Here is a 16,922-nt window from a genome sequence, read left to right on the forward strand (position 1 = left end):
TTAATCCCATCAGAAGTAGCAGCTAGCACTTAGCACAGAGTCACAGAATCATAGAGATGTACAGCACAGAAACAGGCCCTTCGGTTCATTTCGTCCATGCCGGCCAGATATCCCAACCCAATCTCGTCCTATCTGCCAGCACCCGGTCCATATCCCTCTAAACCCTTCCTATTAATATACCCATCCACTTGCCTTTTAAATGGTGCAATTGTACCAGCCTCCACCACTTCCTCTGGCAGCTCATTCCATATGCGTAGGAAACTCTGCGTAAAAAGGTTGCCCCTTAGGTCTCTTCTATATCTTTCCCCTCTCACCCTAGTTCTGGACACCCCCACCCAGGGAAAAGACGTTGTCTGTTTATCTTAGTCATGCCTTTCATGTTTTTATAAAGCTCACTCAGCTCAACCTTTAGCCTCCAACGCTCCAGGGAAAACAGCCCCAGTCTATTCAGCCTCTCCCGATAGTTCAAATCCTCCAACCCTGGCAACATCCTTGTAAATCTTTTCTGAACCCTTTCAGGTTTCACAACATCCTTCCCAAAGGAAGGAGACCAGAATTTCACGCAATATTCCAACAGCGGTCTAAGCAATGTCCTGTACAGCTGCAACATGACCTCCCAACTCCTACACTCAATACTGTGGCCAGTAAAGGAAAGCATACAAAATGCCTTCTTCACTATCCTATCTACCTGCGACTCTACTTTCAAGGAGCTATGAACCTTCACTCAAAGGTCTGTTTGTTCAGCAACACTCCCTAGGACCTTACCATTAAGTGTATAAGTCCTGCTAAGATTTGCTTTCCTAAAATGCAGCACCTCACATTTATCAGAGTTAAACTCCATCTGCCACTTCTTGGCCCACCTGGTCAAGATCCTGTTGTAATCTGAGGTAACCTTCTTCGCTGTCCATTACACCTCCAATTTTGGGGTCATCTGCAAACTTACTAACTGTACCCCTTATGTTCGCATCCAATTCAAAGCTCTGTCCGTCTCAGCCTTATACTTAATGACCAAGCCCCAACAACCCACTGCAGTAAAGAATTCCACAGATCTACTACCCTCTGAGAGAAGAAATTCCTTTTCATCTCTGTCCTAATTGGGCAATCTCCACTTTGAAATAATGCCCTCTGTTATTCAAGTCTCCACGAGTTGATGCAACCTCTCCACGTTCCTCCTGTCAAGCTCCCTGTCGATTTTGATTTGGAGATGCCAGTGTTGGACTGGGGTGTACAAAGTTAAAAATCACACAACACCAGGTTATAGTCCAACAGGTTTAATTGGAAGCACACTAGCTTTCGAAGCGACGCTTCTTCATCAGGTGGTAGTGGAGGGCTCAATCCTAACACATATGTGTAAATCCAACACCTTCAACATATTGTCTAGCTATCACCATTGTTAACAGCTAACCCGAGAAAGCAACTTTTTAAAAAAAAGGTTTTGTGATTTATACATGAAAGAAGTGAAACTATCACTGTATTCTAACAGATGAAAGGCTTAACAGACAATCAATTTTTCAATGTATAATTTCAGTTACATCACACTGTAAAGTTTTGCTATAAATTCTGTGTTCGGATTGAGCCCTCCACTACCACCTGATGAAGAAGCGTCGCTTCGAAAGCTAGTGTGCTTCCAATTAAACCTGTTGGACTATAACCTGGTGTTGTGTGATTTTTAACCCTGTCAATTTTGTATGTTTCAATAAGGTTGTTTCTCATTTCTCTGAACTTCAATGAGTACAGTACTCCAATGGGGTGGTGGTCAAATAATGACCAGAATCAGTGAGTGGTGAAAATAGCCTATTTTATTCAGTAGCACAGCACAAGTTTGAGGCAGCAATAGAATCACGAAATTCAGTTCTTACAAGAGCCCCTTTATACACAGTACTTATATATATTAAAATTCCATTACTATGGTGTTACATTGTTTTATCTATAGTACATAAATGTTTGAAGGGCTTCTGTCCTGAGAGACAGGAGATGGGTTAAAACAAGACAGAAGGCGGTGACGGAAGGTTGTTTTTCAGACTGGAGCCTGTGACCAGTGGAGTGCCACAAGGATCGGTGCTGGGTCCACTTTTGGTTTCGTCATTTATATAAATGATTTGGATGTGAGCTTAAGAGGTAAACGCACTCTACGCATGAAGATTAACATTTATCATTCTGAACAGTAAATAGTTTGAAAAATTCAAAAAGGGCATAAGCAATCATTTTTTGGTGATCCTGAATGTTTGGTGTTGCCAAGCTGCACAAAGTTTATTACTGGTGGAAAGAAAATGAATGATCACATCTTGCCAGGTAATTGCACTACATTACTTCAATAATATGTTAATAATTAATAATGGCCAAAGTTCAGTTTTAAAGAATCGCAACTTACAATATGCATTAATAATAGCAATTAAAGTTTCAAGAATCTTTGAAATACAAACAGAAAATGTTGCAAATATTCTGCATATTATTGCAATATCTATGGACAGAAACAGTAGTTTCAGATCATGACCTTTAATCAGAACTGGGAAAAATTAGAGATGAAATAGGTTTTGAACTGGAGTGTTTGGGGCAAGGAGAAAAGGAAGATTTAAGAATGAAAGTTAAGAGAAAAACATAGTCTTCCTCAGGTCACACATAATAATGATGGAGCAAGAGAAAAAAAAGAAACAAAAGATGCAGGTGTGCTGCTGACTGAAAGAAAAATAGCAGAACAAAACAATAAAATGGAGCAGAGATTATCTTTGGAAATTACTGAACTCACTGATGTGCCTGGAAGGCTGTAAAGTGCCTAAGCAAAAGATGAGATTCGGTTCCTCAAGGTTACACTGAATTTCACTGAAACAGTGCAGTGGTCATGTACAGAATGTTCAGTGAGACAGCAAAGTGGAGAACTGAAATAAGAAACCATCAGAAACTTGGATTCATTTTTATAGCCTGAATGGAGATTTTCTTCAAAGTGGTCACCCAATGTGTACAATGGGGAGACCACATTCTGCACAATGAGGACAGTGAACTAGATTGAAATAAGTATATGTAAATCACTGCTTTGACTCAAAGAAGTGTCTGAGACCTTGGATGGTAAGGAGAGAGGAATTAAAAGGGCAGATGTTATCATTGCAGTATTTGCATGGAAAGGTGCTTTGGGAAAATGTTGGGTTGTTGGACGTGAATGAGGAATGGATTAGGGTATCATTACTGCACTATAGAAGGCCATTTGACGTATTGTGCCCATACTGGTCCACCAATGAAGTAAATCATAGACAGCCACTCCACTGAATTCTCCTCACCTTTCTGCACATGAAGGGAATTTATATTTGCCAGGAATTGGTGTTGGAGAGACTGTTTTGTCTGAAGGCTGATAAGTCCCCGGGGCCTGATGGTCTACATCCCAGGGTACTGAAGGAGGTTGCTCTAGAAATGTGGATGCATTGGTAATTATTTTCCAGAGTTCGATATATTCGGGATCAGTTCCTGTGGATTGGAGTGTGGCTAATGTTGTACCACTTTTTAATAAAGGAGCAAGAGAGAGAGCAGGAAATTATAGACCAGTTAGTCTGACCTCAGTGATGGGAAAGATGCTGGAGTCAATTATAAAGGATGAAATTACGACACATCTGCATAGCAGTAACAGGATAGGTCAGAGTCAGCATGGATTTATGAAGGGGAAATCATGCTTAACTAATCTTCTGGAATTTTTTGAGGATGTAACTCTGAAGATGGACAAGGGAGATCCAGTGGATGTAGTGTACCTGGACTTTCAGAAAGCCTTTGATAAAGTCCCACATAGGAGGTTAGTGAGCAAAGTTAGGGCACATGGTAGGGGCAAAATATTGACATGGATTGAAAATTGGTTGGCTGACAGGAAACAAAGAATAGTGATAAATGGCTCCCTTTTGGAATGGCAGGCAGTGACCAGAGGGGTACCGCAGGGATCAGTGCTGGGACCGCAGCTTTTTACAATATATATTAATGATATAGAAGATGGTATTAATACTCACATTAGCAAATTTGCTGATGATACAAAGCTGGGTTGCAGGGTGAAATGTGAGGAGCATGTTAGGAGATTACTGGGTGACCTGGACAGGTTAGGTGAGTGGACAGATGCATGGTAGATGCAGTTTAATGTGGATAAATGTATGGTTATCCATTTCAGTGGCAAGAACAGGAAGGCAGATTACTACCTAAATGGAGCCAAGTTAGGTAAAGGGGCAGTACAAAGAGATCTGGGTGTTCTTGTACACCAGTTATTGAAGGCAAGCATGCAGGTACAGCAGGTAGTGAAGAAGGCTAATAGCACGCTGGCCTTCTTAACAAGAGGGATTGAGTATAGAAGCAAAGAGGTTCTTCTGCAGCTGTACAGGGCCCTAGTGAGACTGCACCTGGAGTACTGTGTGCAGTTCTGGTCTCCAAATTTGAGGAAAGACATTCTGGCTATTGAGGAAGTGCAGCGTAGGTTCACGAGGTCGATTCCTGGAATGGCGGGACTATCTTATGTTGAAAGATTGGAGCGACTGGGCTTGTACACCCTTGAGTTTAGAAGCTAATAAATGTGTTGCTGGAAAAGCGCAGCAGGTCAGGCAGCATCCAAGAAGCAAGAGAATCAAAGTTTCGGGCATAAGCCCTTCTTCAGGAATGAGGAAGGTGTGCCAAGCAGGCTAAGATAAAAGGTAGGGAGGAGGGACTTGAAGGAGGGGCATTGGAAATGCGATAGTTGGAAGGAGGTTAAGGTGAGGGTGATAGGCCGGAGAGGAGGTGGGGGCGGAGAGGTCGGGAAGAAGTTTGCAGGTCAAGAAGGTGGTGCTGAGTCCGAGGGTTGGGACTGAGATAAGGTGGGGGGGGAGGGGAAATGAGGAAGCTGGAGAAATCTGCATTCATCCCTTGTGGTTGGAGTGTTCCTAGGCGGAAGGTGAGACGCTCGTTTAGAAGACTGAGAGGGGATCTGACTGATACATATAAGAGTATTAAAGGATTGGACACTCTGTAGGCAGGAAACATGTTTCCGCTGATGGGTAGTTCTCGAACCAGAGGACACAGCTTAAAAATAAGGGGTAGGCCATTTAGGACAGAGATGAGGAGAAACTTTTTCGCCCAGAGAGTGGTGGCTGTGTGGAATGCTCTGCCCCAGAAGGCAGTGGAGGCCCAGTCTCTGGATTCATTTAAGATAGAGCTCTCAAGGATAGTGGAATCAAGGGTTATGGAGATAAGGCAGGAACAGGATACTGATTGAGGATGATCAGCCATGATCTTAATGAATGGTGGTGCAGGCTCGAAGGGCAGAATGGCCTACTCCTGCACTTATTGTCTATTGTCTATTGCCTCCTTTCCAGATAGTTAGACTATTATTTTAAAAAGGTTATCCCACAGAACAAGATCACCCTGCATTCGTCTAATTTTATCTGTCAGCAATTGATCCATATTTGCAAAATTTACAGGAATTCAGGCACATACCCAGACACTTTTTAAATCAATTAGGGGCTTCCTTTCAACTGCCCTTTCCAGCAGTGAGTTCCAGATCCATACCATCCTCTGGAAAAATGTTTTCGTCATCTCCCCTCTTATCCTTTCACCAATTAATTCAAATCTATGTTTCCCAGTTAATCTGTCTGTGAAGGGAAAGAAGCCTTTCCCATTCACTCTCACAATCTTGAAAGGCTCAATCAAATCTCGCTTCAGGCTGTAATGTTCTCAGGAAAATAACCACAACCTATCGCATTTTTCCTCATAGCTGCAATCTCCAGACCTGGTAACACTCTCACAAATCTTCTTTGATCCTTTGCAAGTGCAATTAAATCTTTCTGTAATGAGGTCATTAGTACTGCACTTAGTACTCAAGCTGCAGCCTAACCATTCCATATATCTCCTTAACCACCTTGTTAATCTGTCCTGCTACCTTCAGGGATCAATGGTCATTCATTTCAATGATTTCCTCTACACCTCTCAGTATTGTCCCATTAATTATATATTCTTTTGCCTTGTTTGAAAGCTCACTCATCTATGGGTTTGATTCCATTTATAATGTTTCTGACCACTTAGCTAGTCCACTGATATATTCATATATTTTGTAGCTTTGCTCCTATCAAACATGCAACCAATTTGTGCATCATCTGCAACTTCTTGATTATACCTTCTACATGTAAACCCAAATTTTAAGCACAAAGCAAAAACAAAGTAGGGCACCTAGACTTCAGTCCTGTGGAACCCATTGGAAACAGCCTTCTAGTCACAAAAACATCCAGCAACAATTACCAGAAAAAGGAAACTGCTGGAGGAACTCAGTAGGTTCCTCAACTTAAATTGCCCGTAGTGTCCAGGGATGTGTAGGCTAGCTGAATTCGCCATGGGAAATACAGGTGGGTGGCATGGTGGCACTACTGCCTCACAGCACCAGAGACCCGGGTTTGCACATTCTCCCCGTGTCTGCGTGGGTTTCCTCCGGGTGCTCCGGTTTCCTCCCACAGTCCAAAGATATGCAGGTCAGGTGAATTGGCCAAGCTAAATTGCCCGTAGTGTTAGATGAAGGGGTAAATGTAGGGGTATGGGTGGGTTGCACTTTGGTGGGTTGGTGTGGACTTGTTGGGCCGAAGGGACTGTTTCCACACTGTAAGTAATCTAATCTAATATGTTCTATGTTCTAAAGGGATACAGTGGGTGGGTGTGGTTCTGGTGGTATACTCTTTGGAGGGTTAGTGCGAACTTGATTGGCTAAATGATCTGTAGGGCTTTTATGATTCTATGAGATCTGACAGCATCTGTGGGGAGAAAATAGATTTAATGCTTTCCAATTACGTTTCATTAGACCTCTTAGATAAACAATTATCCCCCATTACTTGCTGCTGAGCTTTTTTGTTATGCACCTTGTTACATTTCCCTGGATATTGTGAGCATTTTTTTTCAAACTAACGTGCCATACTAACTTGTGAAACTAACTTGTGAAAAGCCTTGTTACAATTGATGAGCTGTATTATTTTCATCAATCTGCCCTGTTACCTCCTCAAAAAAATTCGATCAACTTAGGTGCAGATTTCCATCAGGAATGGGGCTTGTGGGCCAGGGGGGCTGAGAGACAAGTGGGAGTGGGGTGGGGCTGAGGGGAAGGTAGTCAGGAATGTGTTAGGTTAATTTAGATGGGGGTGAAAGTAATAGGTTGGAGAGGATAGTGGAGCAGATGGGGTGGGAAGGAAGATGGACATTCAAGAGGGTGGTGCCGAGTTGGAGGCTTGGAACTGGGATAAGGTGGGGGGAGGGGAAATTAGGAAACTAGTAAAATCTACATTGATCCCATGTGGTTGCAGGGTTCCAAGGTGGAAGATGAGACACTCTTCCTCCAGGCGTCATATGGTTAGGGTTTGGCAATGGAGGAGGCCCAGGACCTCCATGTCCTTGGTGGAGTGGGAGGGGGAGTTGAAGTGTTCAGCCACAGGGCGGTGGGGTTGGTTGGTGCGGATGTGCCAGTGATGAATTCTGAAATGATCCACAAGTTGGCCACCCAGAGATTTTCTCTGAAATGATCCCCACCGCCCCGTGGCTGAACACTTCAACTCCCGCTCCCACTCCACCAAGGACATGCAGGTCCTGGGTCTCCTCCACTGCTAAACCATTACCACCCAATGCCTGGAGAAAGAACACCTCATCTCTGCAACCACATGGGATCAGTTTCCTCACTTCCCCTCTCCCTCCTTATCTCAGTCCCAAGCCTTCAACTTGGCACCACCCTCTTGACCTGTCCATCTTCCTTCCCACCCATCTGCTCTAACCCCATCTCCAACCTATCACTTTCACCCCCACCTTCATCTATCATATTCCCAGCTACCTTTCTCCCAGCCCCACCTTCTCCCATTTATCTCTCAGCCCCCCTGGCCCACAAGCCTCATTCCTGATGAAGGGCTTATGGCCAAAACGTCGATTCTCCTGCTGTTTGGATGCTGCCTCATCTGCTGTGCTTTTCCAGCACCACACTCTTGATTCTAATCTCCAGCATCTGCAGTCCTCACCTTCTCCTAGGTACAATCTTCCCATAGCAAATCCATGCTGAAGTCCTTGGTTACTCCATGCCTTTCTAAGTGACCGTCCTGTCTCTCAGAATTGATTCCAATAATTTCTTCATTACTGAAATTAGACTGACTAGCCTGTAATTATTTAGGCTTTCCATTGTTCCATTTATAAACAAGGGTACCATGTTAGCAGTCCTCCAATCATTTGGCACCACACCTCCATTCACTCAGGATTGTAAAATGATGGGCAAAGCATCTGACCATTTCTTCTCTGGCTTCTTTGGACATTCTTGGGTACATTTCATCCTGTTCTGATGCTTTATCCACTTTCAAGTACACTAATCTCTTCAATGCTTCCTCTCTCCAAATGTTCATCACATCCAATATTTAACATTCGTCTTCAACTGCAACTACTGCATTGTCACTTTTTTTTCGAGACAGACACAATATATTCATTAACAGCCATGCTCACATCTTCATTTTCTACACATGAATCCCTTTTTGTCTTATGTGTTTATTTCCTCAATTATATACTTATTCTTAACATATTGATAAAACACCGTTGGGTTTTCCTTGATTTCGCTTGCTAATATTTGGTCAGCCCTCATTTTGCTTTCTTCATTTCTTTTTTGATTTCACCAGTCTTTGGCTTTCTGCAGTATTGGTTTTGGTGTTGAACATATGCTTTCCTCTGCTGCCTTACCTTACCCTGTCAAGGTTTTTTACATCCAGATGACTCTGGATTTGGCTGTCCCACCCTCTCACTTTGTGCGAACGTTTTTACCCTTGAACCTCCCCTTGGAATGTCTTCCTGTGCTCTGACACTGTTCATTATGAAGCAACTAGTCCATTTTTTCTGAATCACTCCTCAGCTTCGTAAAGTTGGCCTTATTCTATTGTCTCACTCTATTTCCTCTTCACGGCTGGTTTTGATTTTGTTTTTTCCCAGAGAGCACACCTGCTCCAGGCAGGAATTTTGATTCTTTGTTTATTTTTCTTGACCCTTCAATCGCTAATTCTATTAAACCCCGGAAGCCTAACTCTTCTGCTCTGCAATCTCTCCTAAACATGTACCCTATCATGTACCTCCCTTGGCGCCTTGTCCCACCCACCTCTGACACAAAACCTATTACATGTCTAACTTTACGTTCACAGACATAGATGAAAACTGTCCATGCAGATGCTGCTATAAACTGCTGAGAGTATTTAGAATTGCTGCATCCGCTGTATTGCGCTTTGGGAAAATGTTTAGTTTGACGACACCTGACATCGTTGTGATTTTGATTTACTTTGTGACTGTTATTGGTGTTGGAATATGGGTGAGTTAAGACTTAGTTAGGCATTGGTGATTGTTAACTTTTAATTACATTCTTAAAACTTCTTAGACTCCTAGTAATTATATGTAGGTTGTACTTCAAAACTAAACCTACCCCATACAGTCCGCCGAAAATTAAACTGTTAAGAACTTCATACAACCCTCCACTGTATTACCGAAAACACACAGCGTGAGGAATTTTACTCGAAATTTCAAAAGCCCCTTTTATGTGTAAATTACTCCTGGGGCTCGCTTGCTTTGATGGCCGTTTAGAGAAATATTGAATGAGGCAGAGAGAGCTATGATACTAGGTTACAGCAATATTGGAACTACAATTATTTTTCAAACAGTTCTTCTACGTGGAGTAATAACAACATTTCAACGACTTTGGTATACTGTATCTTCTCAGCTTTTTAAACCTTGCACCCTTCTATTTCCTTTAGACTTTGAATAAGGAACTGACGTCTAATTTTTTTTTGCATTACAGTCATCTGTAAAAGCCAACCAGAGAACAGTGGGAGGATATTTTCTTGCTGGAAAAGCCATGACCTGGTGGCCTGTAAGTAGGGACTGGTTTTGAAATGTGTTAATATTTAATGTGGTTTAGTGCAGTGTTTAAATAATAATAATAATCACTTGTAATAAAATGTATCACAACTTCACTCTTAAGAACTTCTCTATTTTACTCTATCCAATGTCATAGAGTCATAGAGATATACAGCACGGAAACTGATCCTCAGTCCAACTCGCCCACGAAGACTAGATATCCTAAATTAATCTTGTCCCATTTGCCAGCATTTGGCCCATATCCCTCTAAACCCTTTCTATTCATATACCAATCCAGATACCTTTTAAATTTTATAGTTGTATCAACCTCCACCATTTCCACTGGCAGCTCATTCCATACACACACCAGCTTCTGCATGGAAAAGTTGCCCCTTAGGTCCCTTGTAAATCTTTCCTCTCTCACCTTAAACCTATGCCTTCTAGCTTTGGACTCCCCTACCCTGGGGAAAAGATCTGGACTATTCACCCTATCCATGCCCCTCGTGATTTTATAAACTTCTGTAAGGTCACCCCTCAGCCTCCAATGCCCCAGGGAAAACAGCCCCAATCTATTCAGCCTTTCCCTGTAGCTCAAACTCTCCAATCCTGGCAACATCCTTGTAAATCTCTTCTGAACCTTTTCAAGTTTCACATCATTTTTCCTATAGCATGGAGACCAGAGTTGAATGCAGTATTCCAAATGTGGTCGAACCAATGTCCTGCACAGTTAAAACATGACATTTCAACTCCTGTACTCAATGCACTGACCAATAAAGGCAAGCATACCAAATGCCTTCTTCACTACCCTGACCAACTGTGACTTCACTTTCAAAGAACTATGAACCTACACTCCAATGTCTCCTTGTTTGGCAACACTCATTAAGTGGATAAGTCCTGCCCTGATTTGCCCTACCAAAATACAGCACCTTATAATTATCTAGATTAAACTCCATCTGCCACTTGTCAGTCCATCTGATCAAGGTGCTGTTGTAGTCTGAGGTAACTTTCTTTGCTGTACTACCCACTGCACTACCCATTTTGGTGTCATTTGCAAGCATTCTAACCATGCCTCCCATATTCACATCCAAATCATTTGTATAAATGATGAAAAGCAGGGGACCCAGCACTGATCCTTGTGGCATACCGCTGGTCACAGGTCTCCAGTCTGAAAAGCAACCCTCCACCACCACCCTTAGTCCCCTACTTCCAAGCCAATTTTGTATCCAAATAGCTAGTTCTCACTGTATTCCATGTGATCTAACCTTGTTAACTAATCTAGTTCAAATTCAGATTCAGATTACTTACAGTGTGGAAACAGGCCTTTCGACCCAACAAGTCCACACCGACCCGCCGAAGCACAACCCACCCATACCCCTACATTTACCCCTTACCTAACACTATGGGCAATTTAGCATGGCCAATTCACCTGGCCTGCACATTTTTGGACTGTGGGAGGAAACTGGAGCACCTGGAGGAAACCCACGCAGACACTGGGAGAACGTGCAAACTCCACACAGTCAGTCACCCGAGGCGGGAATTGAACCCAGGTCTCTGGCGCTGTGAGGCAGCAGTGCTAACCACTGTGCCACCGTGCCACCCATAATGATAGTTACCAGGCGGATCCTTGATGAAGACCTTACTGAAGTGCGTACAGACAATGTCCACCAATCTGCCTTCATCAATTCTCTTCATCTCTTCTTCAAAAACTCAATCAAGTTAGTAAGACACGATTTCCAGCACACAAAGCATGTTGATTGTCCCTCATCAGTTCTTGCTTTGCCAAATACATGTAAATCCCATCCCTCAGGATTCCCTCCAACAACCTCCCCACCACTAATGTTAGGCTGACCCATTTATAGTGCCTTGGCTTTTCCTTATCACCTTTCTTAAAGTATGGCATCACATTAGACAACCTCCAGTGTGGCTGTGCCTTACTGCTGAATTGTATTGTGCTGTAGTGAAGTTGGATGATAAAAAAAAGTTTAAAACTACAGCCACCTCTATTAATCATTTAAGGAACTTTAAATTGGAAATCTCTTCCTTTCTCCCATATGGGAATCTCTGTCCAGCTGCAATCAACAATTTCCTCATTAAAGGCCTTGATTATTAAAGTTGTGCTTAATTTATTTTTGAATCCAGGTGAACTATGACAAGTCCCTTTATAGCACCCTGAAGTCAATATTCATCCAGTGAAATATTTTTACAATTGGCTCATCATTGTGCTCTCCCATAACTAGCCTAAACCTTATGACTGCTTCTTCTCAGTGTTCTCTGACTGAGATTTGGCTCATATTCCTACTGAGAACAAAAAATGCTGGAGATCACAGCAGGAGAGAAAGCAAGCTAATATTTTGAGTCTAGATGCCAACTTGGAATTACTTCAGCTCTATTTCTTTCCTCTCGTACATATCTGAAACATTCCTCCCCTTATTGCTCTTTGTTGTAACTATCATAATGTACTTTAGAATAATTCGCCAATGGCTTTGAATCCAATACTAAAATTCTTGCTTTGTTCCATAATTTGTCTGCAAAATTGACTTCCCCTTTTCATTACATGGAGGTCTATGGCATAGATTGACAGCATAATAGCCCTACTGATGTTCCTTAGTCCTAATGAAATAGGGTCTGTATTTGGCTGTTCAACTGTATCATGCCCTTGCAATGCAGTCATAGTTTATTTGATTAATACTGCCAGCCGCTTTTGTTTGGCTTGCCTATCTTTCCTGAATACCTCATTACTGGGAATATCAAATTTCCATTCTTCTTCTTTGAGTCAGGTCTGTTATTGCCACATTATCAGCATTCCATATAGTGACTTGTGCTTACAGTTCATCAACCTTATTTACAATGTATGCATTTGTGCTACAAACTTATTTTAGGCAGCTTTACAGTTTCACTTACCTGTTGCCTCCTAGTTCAGAATTATTCGACATTGTGCTATTTTGCTTGAACTTGCTACACCTTGGTTCCCTCTCTCATGTTTTACCCTGGTACTCATCCTCCTGATGTGTTAGTTGAAACACTCCCTGAAGCATTAATTAATCTCCTGGAAAAGACTTGACTTCCAATGCTGTTGAGACGTACCCTGTTTATCTTAGTCTCAATGCCCGAGGATTCTGAAGTCCTCGTTCCTGCCCATTCTTACATACACATTAACCTGCCTGAATGAACACATACGCACTTCAACACTTGGAGCAATTCAGAGATTGCTGTCCTGCTTTTTCACTTCCTCCGTACACCTGAACCTCTAACTGCAGATCATCCTCCCTTTTCCAGTAACAATAAGAACTTGTATCGCCACAGTACCTTCAATATAATAAAAATCCCAAGGCATTTCACAGGAGCAGTAGAAAGCAAAGTTAGGGACATCAATACAATATTCAATTATCCATTTAAGTTTAAATATTCTTGAACATAGAACCAGTAAACTCCAGACTGAGAAGGATGCCATTTGCCCCATTGTGTCCATGCCTCCTTTTGCAAGAGTTAATCAGCAAGTTGCACACCTGCCCCTTTCCGCATATCCCTATAATTTCTTTCTCTTTTGGATAATAATTCAATTTCTTTTTGAAAACCACAGTTGAATCAAGTTCGACCACAATCTGTCAGTGTATGCCAGATCCTAACTACCCACTGGTTTTAATAAAAAGATTTCTCTCATGTCATTTTTGGTTTATTTGCCAATCAGCTTAAATCTTTTGGCTCTTGAAGCTTAAACCAATGTGAACAACGTTTTAGCATTTACTCTATCAAGACCCTTCATGATTTGAATACCTCTATCAAATGCCCTTTCAAACTCGTCTTCTCCAAAAAGAGAAAACTTTCAGCTCTTCCAATCTTTGTAACGGAACTTTCCCAATCCTGGTGCTATACTCCTAAATCTTCACCTGCAGCCTCTCTAAAGTCTTTCTGTCCTTCCTAAAGGTTGGTGCCCAGAATTGGATACATTATTCCAACTGTGGCCAAACATGTCCTGTTTCATGTTTCAACACAACTTCCTTGCTCTTAAACTTGGTGCTTCTATTTATAAAGTCCAGGATTCCGAATGAATCGTTAAACACTTGCTGAACTAGCCTACTAAACATTCCTGAAGAAGGGCTCATGCCCGAAACGTCGATTCTCCTGTTCCTTTGATGCTGCCTGACCTGCTGCGCTTTTCCAGCAACACATTTTCAGCTCTGATCTCCAGCATCTGCAGTCCTCACTTTCTCCTACTATTTTCAGTGATTTGTATGCATATGTCTATTTGAATTGCATGCTTTAACTTATATTGGCTTGCCTCATAATTTCCACCAAAATGTATTCAGGCTCACGTCTTTACATTAGATTTCATCTGCTATTGTCCACTCATTCTACCAGGCTGTATATGCTGTCGTGAAGTTTTGCAGTCTCCTGCTCATATTGCATAATACTTCAAGTTTCCTGTCAACATCAAATTTTGATATTGTGTACTGCATACCCAAGTCTAAGTAATTAATAAAGAAAGACAGTGGTTTTAACACTGTCCTTGGGAATCCCAGTATATTCCTTCCTTCAGTCTGAAAAATGACTTTCACTTCTACAATCTGTTTCCTATCACTCAGCCAATTTCTTATCCATGCAGACTTTGTCCCTTTTATTCCATTTGCTTTAACTTTGCTGACAAGCCTATTATGTGATACTTTGTCAAAGGCTTTATGGAAGTCCATGTGCATGCATCACATTACCATTATCAGACCTTTCTGTTCCCTTATCCAGACCTCAATAAAGTTAGTGAAACATGAAAACTGGACAAAAAAACTGCAGTTGCTGTAAATCAGAAACAAAAACAGAAATTGCTGGAAAAGCTCAGCAGCTCTGGCAGCATCTGTGAGGAGAAATCAGTTAATGTTTTGGATCAAGTGACCCTTCCTAAGCACTCAAAAGTTCAGAGTTCTGAGGAAGGGTCACTCCACCCCAAACATTAATTCTGCTTTCTCTGCACAGATGCTGCCAAACCTGCTGAGCTTTTCCAGCAATTTGTTTCGTTAGTAAAAATGAAATGTTTTCAACAAGTCCATGCCGGGCTGCCCTAATTTGACCAAGTGACCGCTAATCTTCGTGCATATTATTGTTTCTAAAAACTTCCCATCACCAAAGTTAAACTGATAGGATTGTAATTGCTAGACCCATTCTGCATCATTTTGAACAAAGGTACCTGGTGACTTATCTATGTTAACTACTGCCAGCCTTTAGAACATAGAACATAGAACAATACAGCGCAGAACAGGCCTTCGGCCCTCGATGTTGCACCGACCTGTGAACTAATCTAAACTCATCTCCCTACACTATCCAAGATGGATTCTTAGAATAACTGGTGCTGGAGCCTACCAGGGAGAAGGCAATTCTGGATCTGGTATTGTGCAACGAACCAGAATTGATCAGGGACCTCAAAGTGAAGGAGCCATTGGGAAGTAGTGACCATAATACAATAAGCTTCAATCTGCAATTTGAGAGGGAGAAGGTACAATCGGAAGTGACAACATTTCTGTTGAATAAAGGGAACTATGGAGCTATGAGGGAGGAGCTGGCCAAAGTTCAATGGTGCAATACCTTAGTAGGGATGACAGTGGAGGAACAATGGCAGATATTTCTGTGTATAATGCAGAAGATGCAGGATCAGTTCGTTCCAAAAGGAAGAAAGATCCTAGGAGGAGGCATGGGATGCCGTGGCTGATGAGGGAAGTTAAGAAAAATATAAAGTTAAAAGAGAAAAAGTATAACATAGCAAAGATAAGTGAGAAAACGGAGGACTGGGAAGCTTTTAAAGAACAACAGAGGATTACTAAGAAGGAAATACGCAGAGGAAAAATGAGGTACGAAGGTAAACTGGCCAAAAATATAAAGGAGGAAAGTAAAAGCTTTTTTAGGTATGTAAAAGGCAAAAAAAATGGTTAAGATTAAAATTGGGCCCTTGAAGACAGAAACAGGGGAATATATTACGGGGGACAAAGAAATGGCAGAAGAATTGAATTGGTATTTCAGATCTGTGTTCACTGGGGAAGACACAAGCAATCTCCCTGAGGTAACAGTGGCTGAAGGATCTGCACTTAAGGGAATTTATATTTGCCAGGATTTGGTGTTGGAGAGACTGTTAGGTCTGAAGGTTGATAAGTCCCTGGGGCCTGATGGTCTACATCCCAGGGTACTGAAGGAGGTGGCTCGAGAAATCGTGGATGCGTTGGTGATTATTTTCCAGAGTTTGATAGATTCGGGATCAGTTCCTGTGGATTGAAGGGTGGCTAATGTTGTACCACTTTTTAAGAAAGGTGGGAGAGAGAAAGCAGGAAATTATAGACCAGTTAGTCTGACCTCAGTGGTGGGAAAGATGCTGGAGTCTTATTATAAAGGATGAAATTATGACACATCTGGATAGTAGTAACAGGATAGGTCAGAGTCAGCATGGATTTATGAAGGGGAAATCATGCTTGACTAATCTTCTGGAATTTTTTGAGGATGTAACTCTGAAGATGGACGAGGGAGTTCCAGTAGATGTAGTGTACCTGGACTTTCAGAAAGCTTTTGATAAAGTCCCACATAGGAGGTTAGTGAGCAAAATTAGGGTGCATGGTATTGGGGGCAAAGTACTAACTTGGATTGAAAGTTGGTTAGCTGATAGGAAACAAAGAGTAGTGATGAACAGCTCCATTTTGGAATGGCAGGCAGTGACCAGTGGGATACCGCAGGGATCATTGCTGGGACTACAGCTTTTTACAATATATATTAATGATATAGAAGATGGTGTTAGTAATAACATTAGCAAATTTCCTGATGATACAAAGCTGGGTGGCAGGGTGAAATGTGATAAGGATGTTAGGAGATTACAGGGTGACCTGGACAGGTTAGGTGAGTGGTCAGATGCATGGCAGATGCAGTTTAATGTGGATAAATGTATGGTTATCCACTTTGGTGGCAAGAACAGGAAGGCAGATTACTACCTAAATGGAATCAATTTAGGTAAAGGGGCAATACAGAGAGATCTGGGTGTTCTTGTACATCAGTCAATGAAGTTAAGCATGCAGGTACAGCAGGTATTGAAGAAGGCTAGTAGTATGCTGGCCTTCATA

At 42.0% G+C, this 16,922-nt stretch overlaps 1 protein-coding gene across 1 annotated transcript in view; it reads left to right on the top strand.

Annotated features, from left to right (window-relative positions):
- Nucleotides 1–9,182: 9,182 nt before the first annotated feature.
- slc5a9 (solute carrier family 5 member 9) overlaps nucleotides 9,183–16,922 on the top strand; it is a 115,752-nt gene continuing 108,012 nt past the window's right edge. The window contains exons 1-2 of the mRNA XM_072574255.1: nucleotides 9,183–9,295; nucleotides 9,779–9,850. Of these exons, the coding sequence (XP_072430356.1) occupies nucleotides 9,221–9,295; nucleotides 9,779–9,850 (147 nt within the window). The 5' untranslated portion in view covers nucleotides 9,183–9,220. The remainder of the gene's footprint in view (nucleotides 9,296–9,778; nucleotides 9,851–16,922) is intronic.

The sequence above is a fragment of the Chiloscyllium punctatum genome, chromosome 7 (assembly GCF_047496795.1).
Source record: "Chiloscyllium punctatum isolate Juve2018m chromosome 7, sChiPun1.3, whole genome shotgun sequence".
NCBI lineage: Eukaryota > Metazoa > Chordata > Chondrichthyes > Orectolobiformes > Hemiscylliidae > Chiloscyllium > Chiloscyllium punctatum.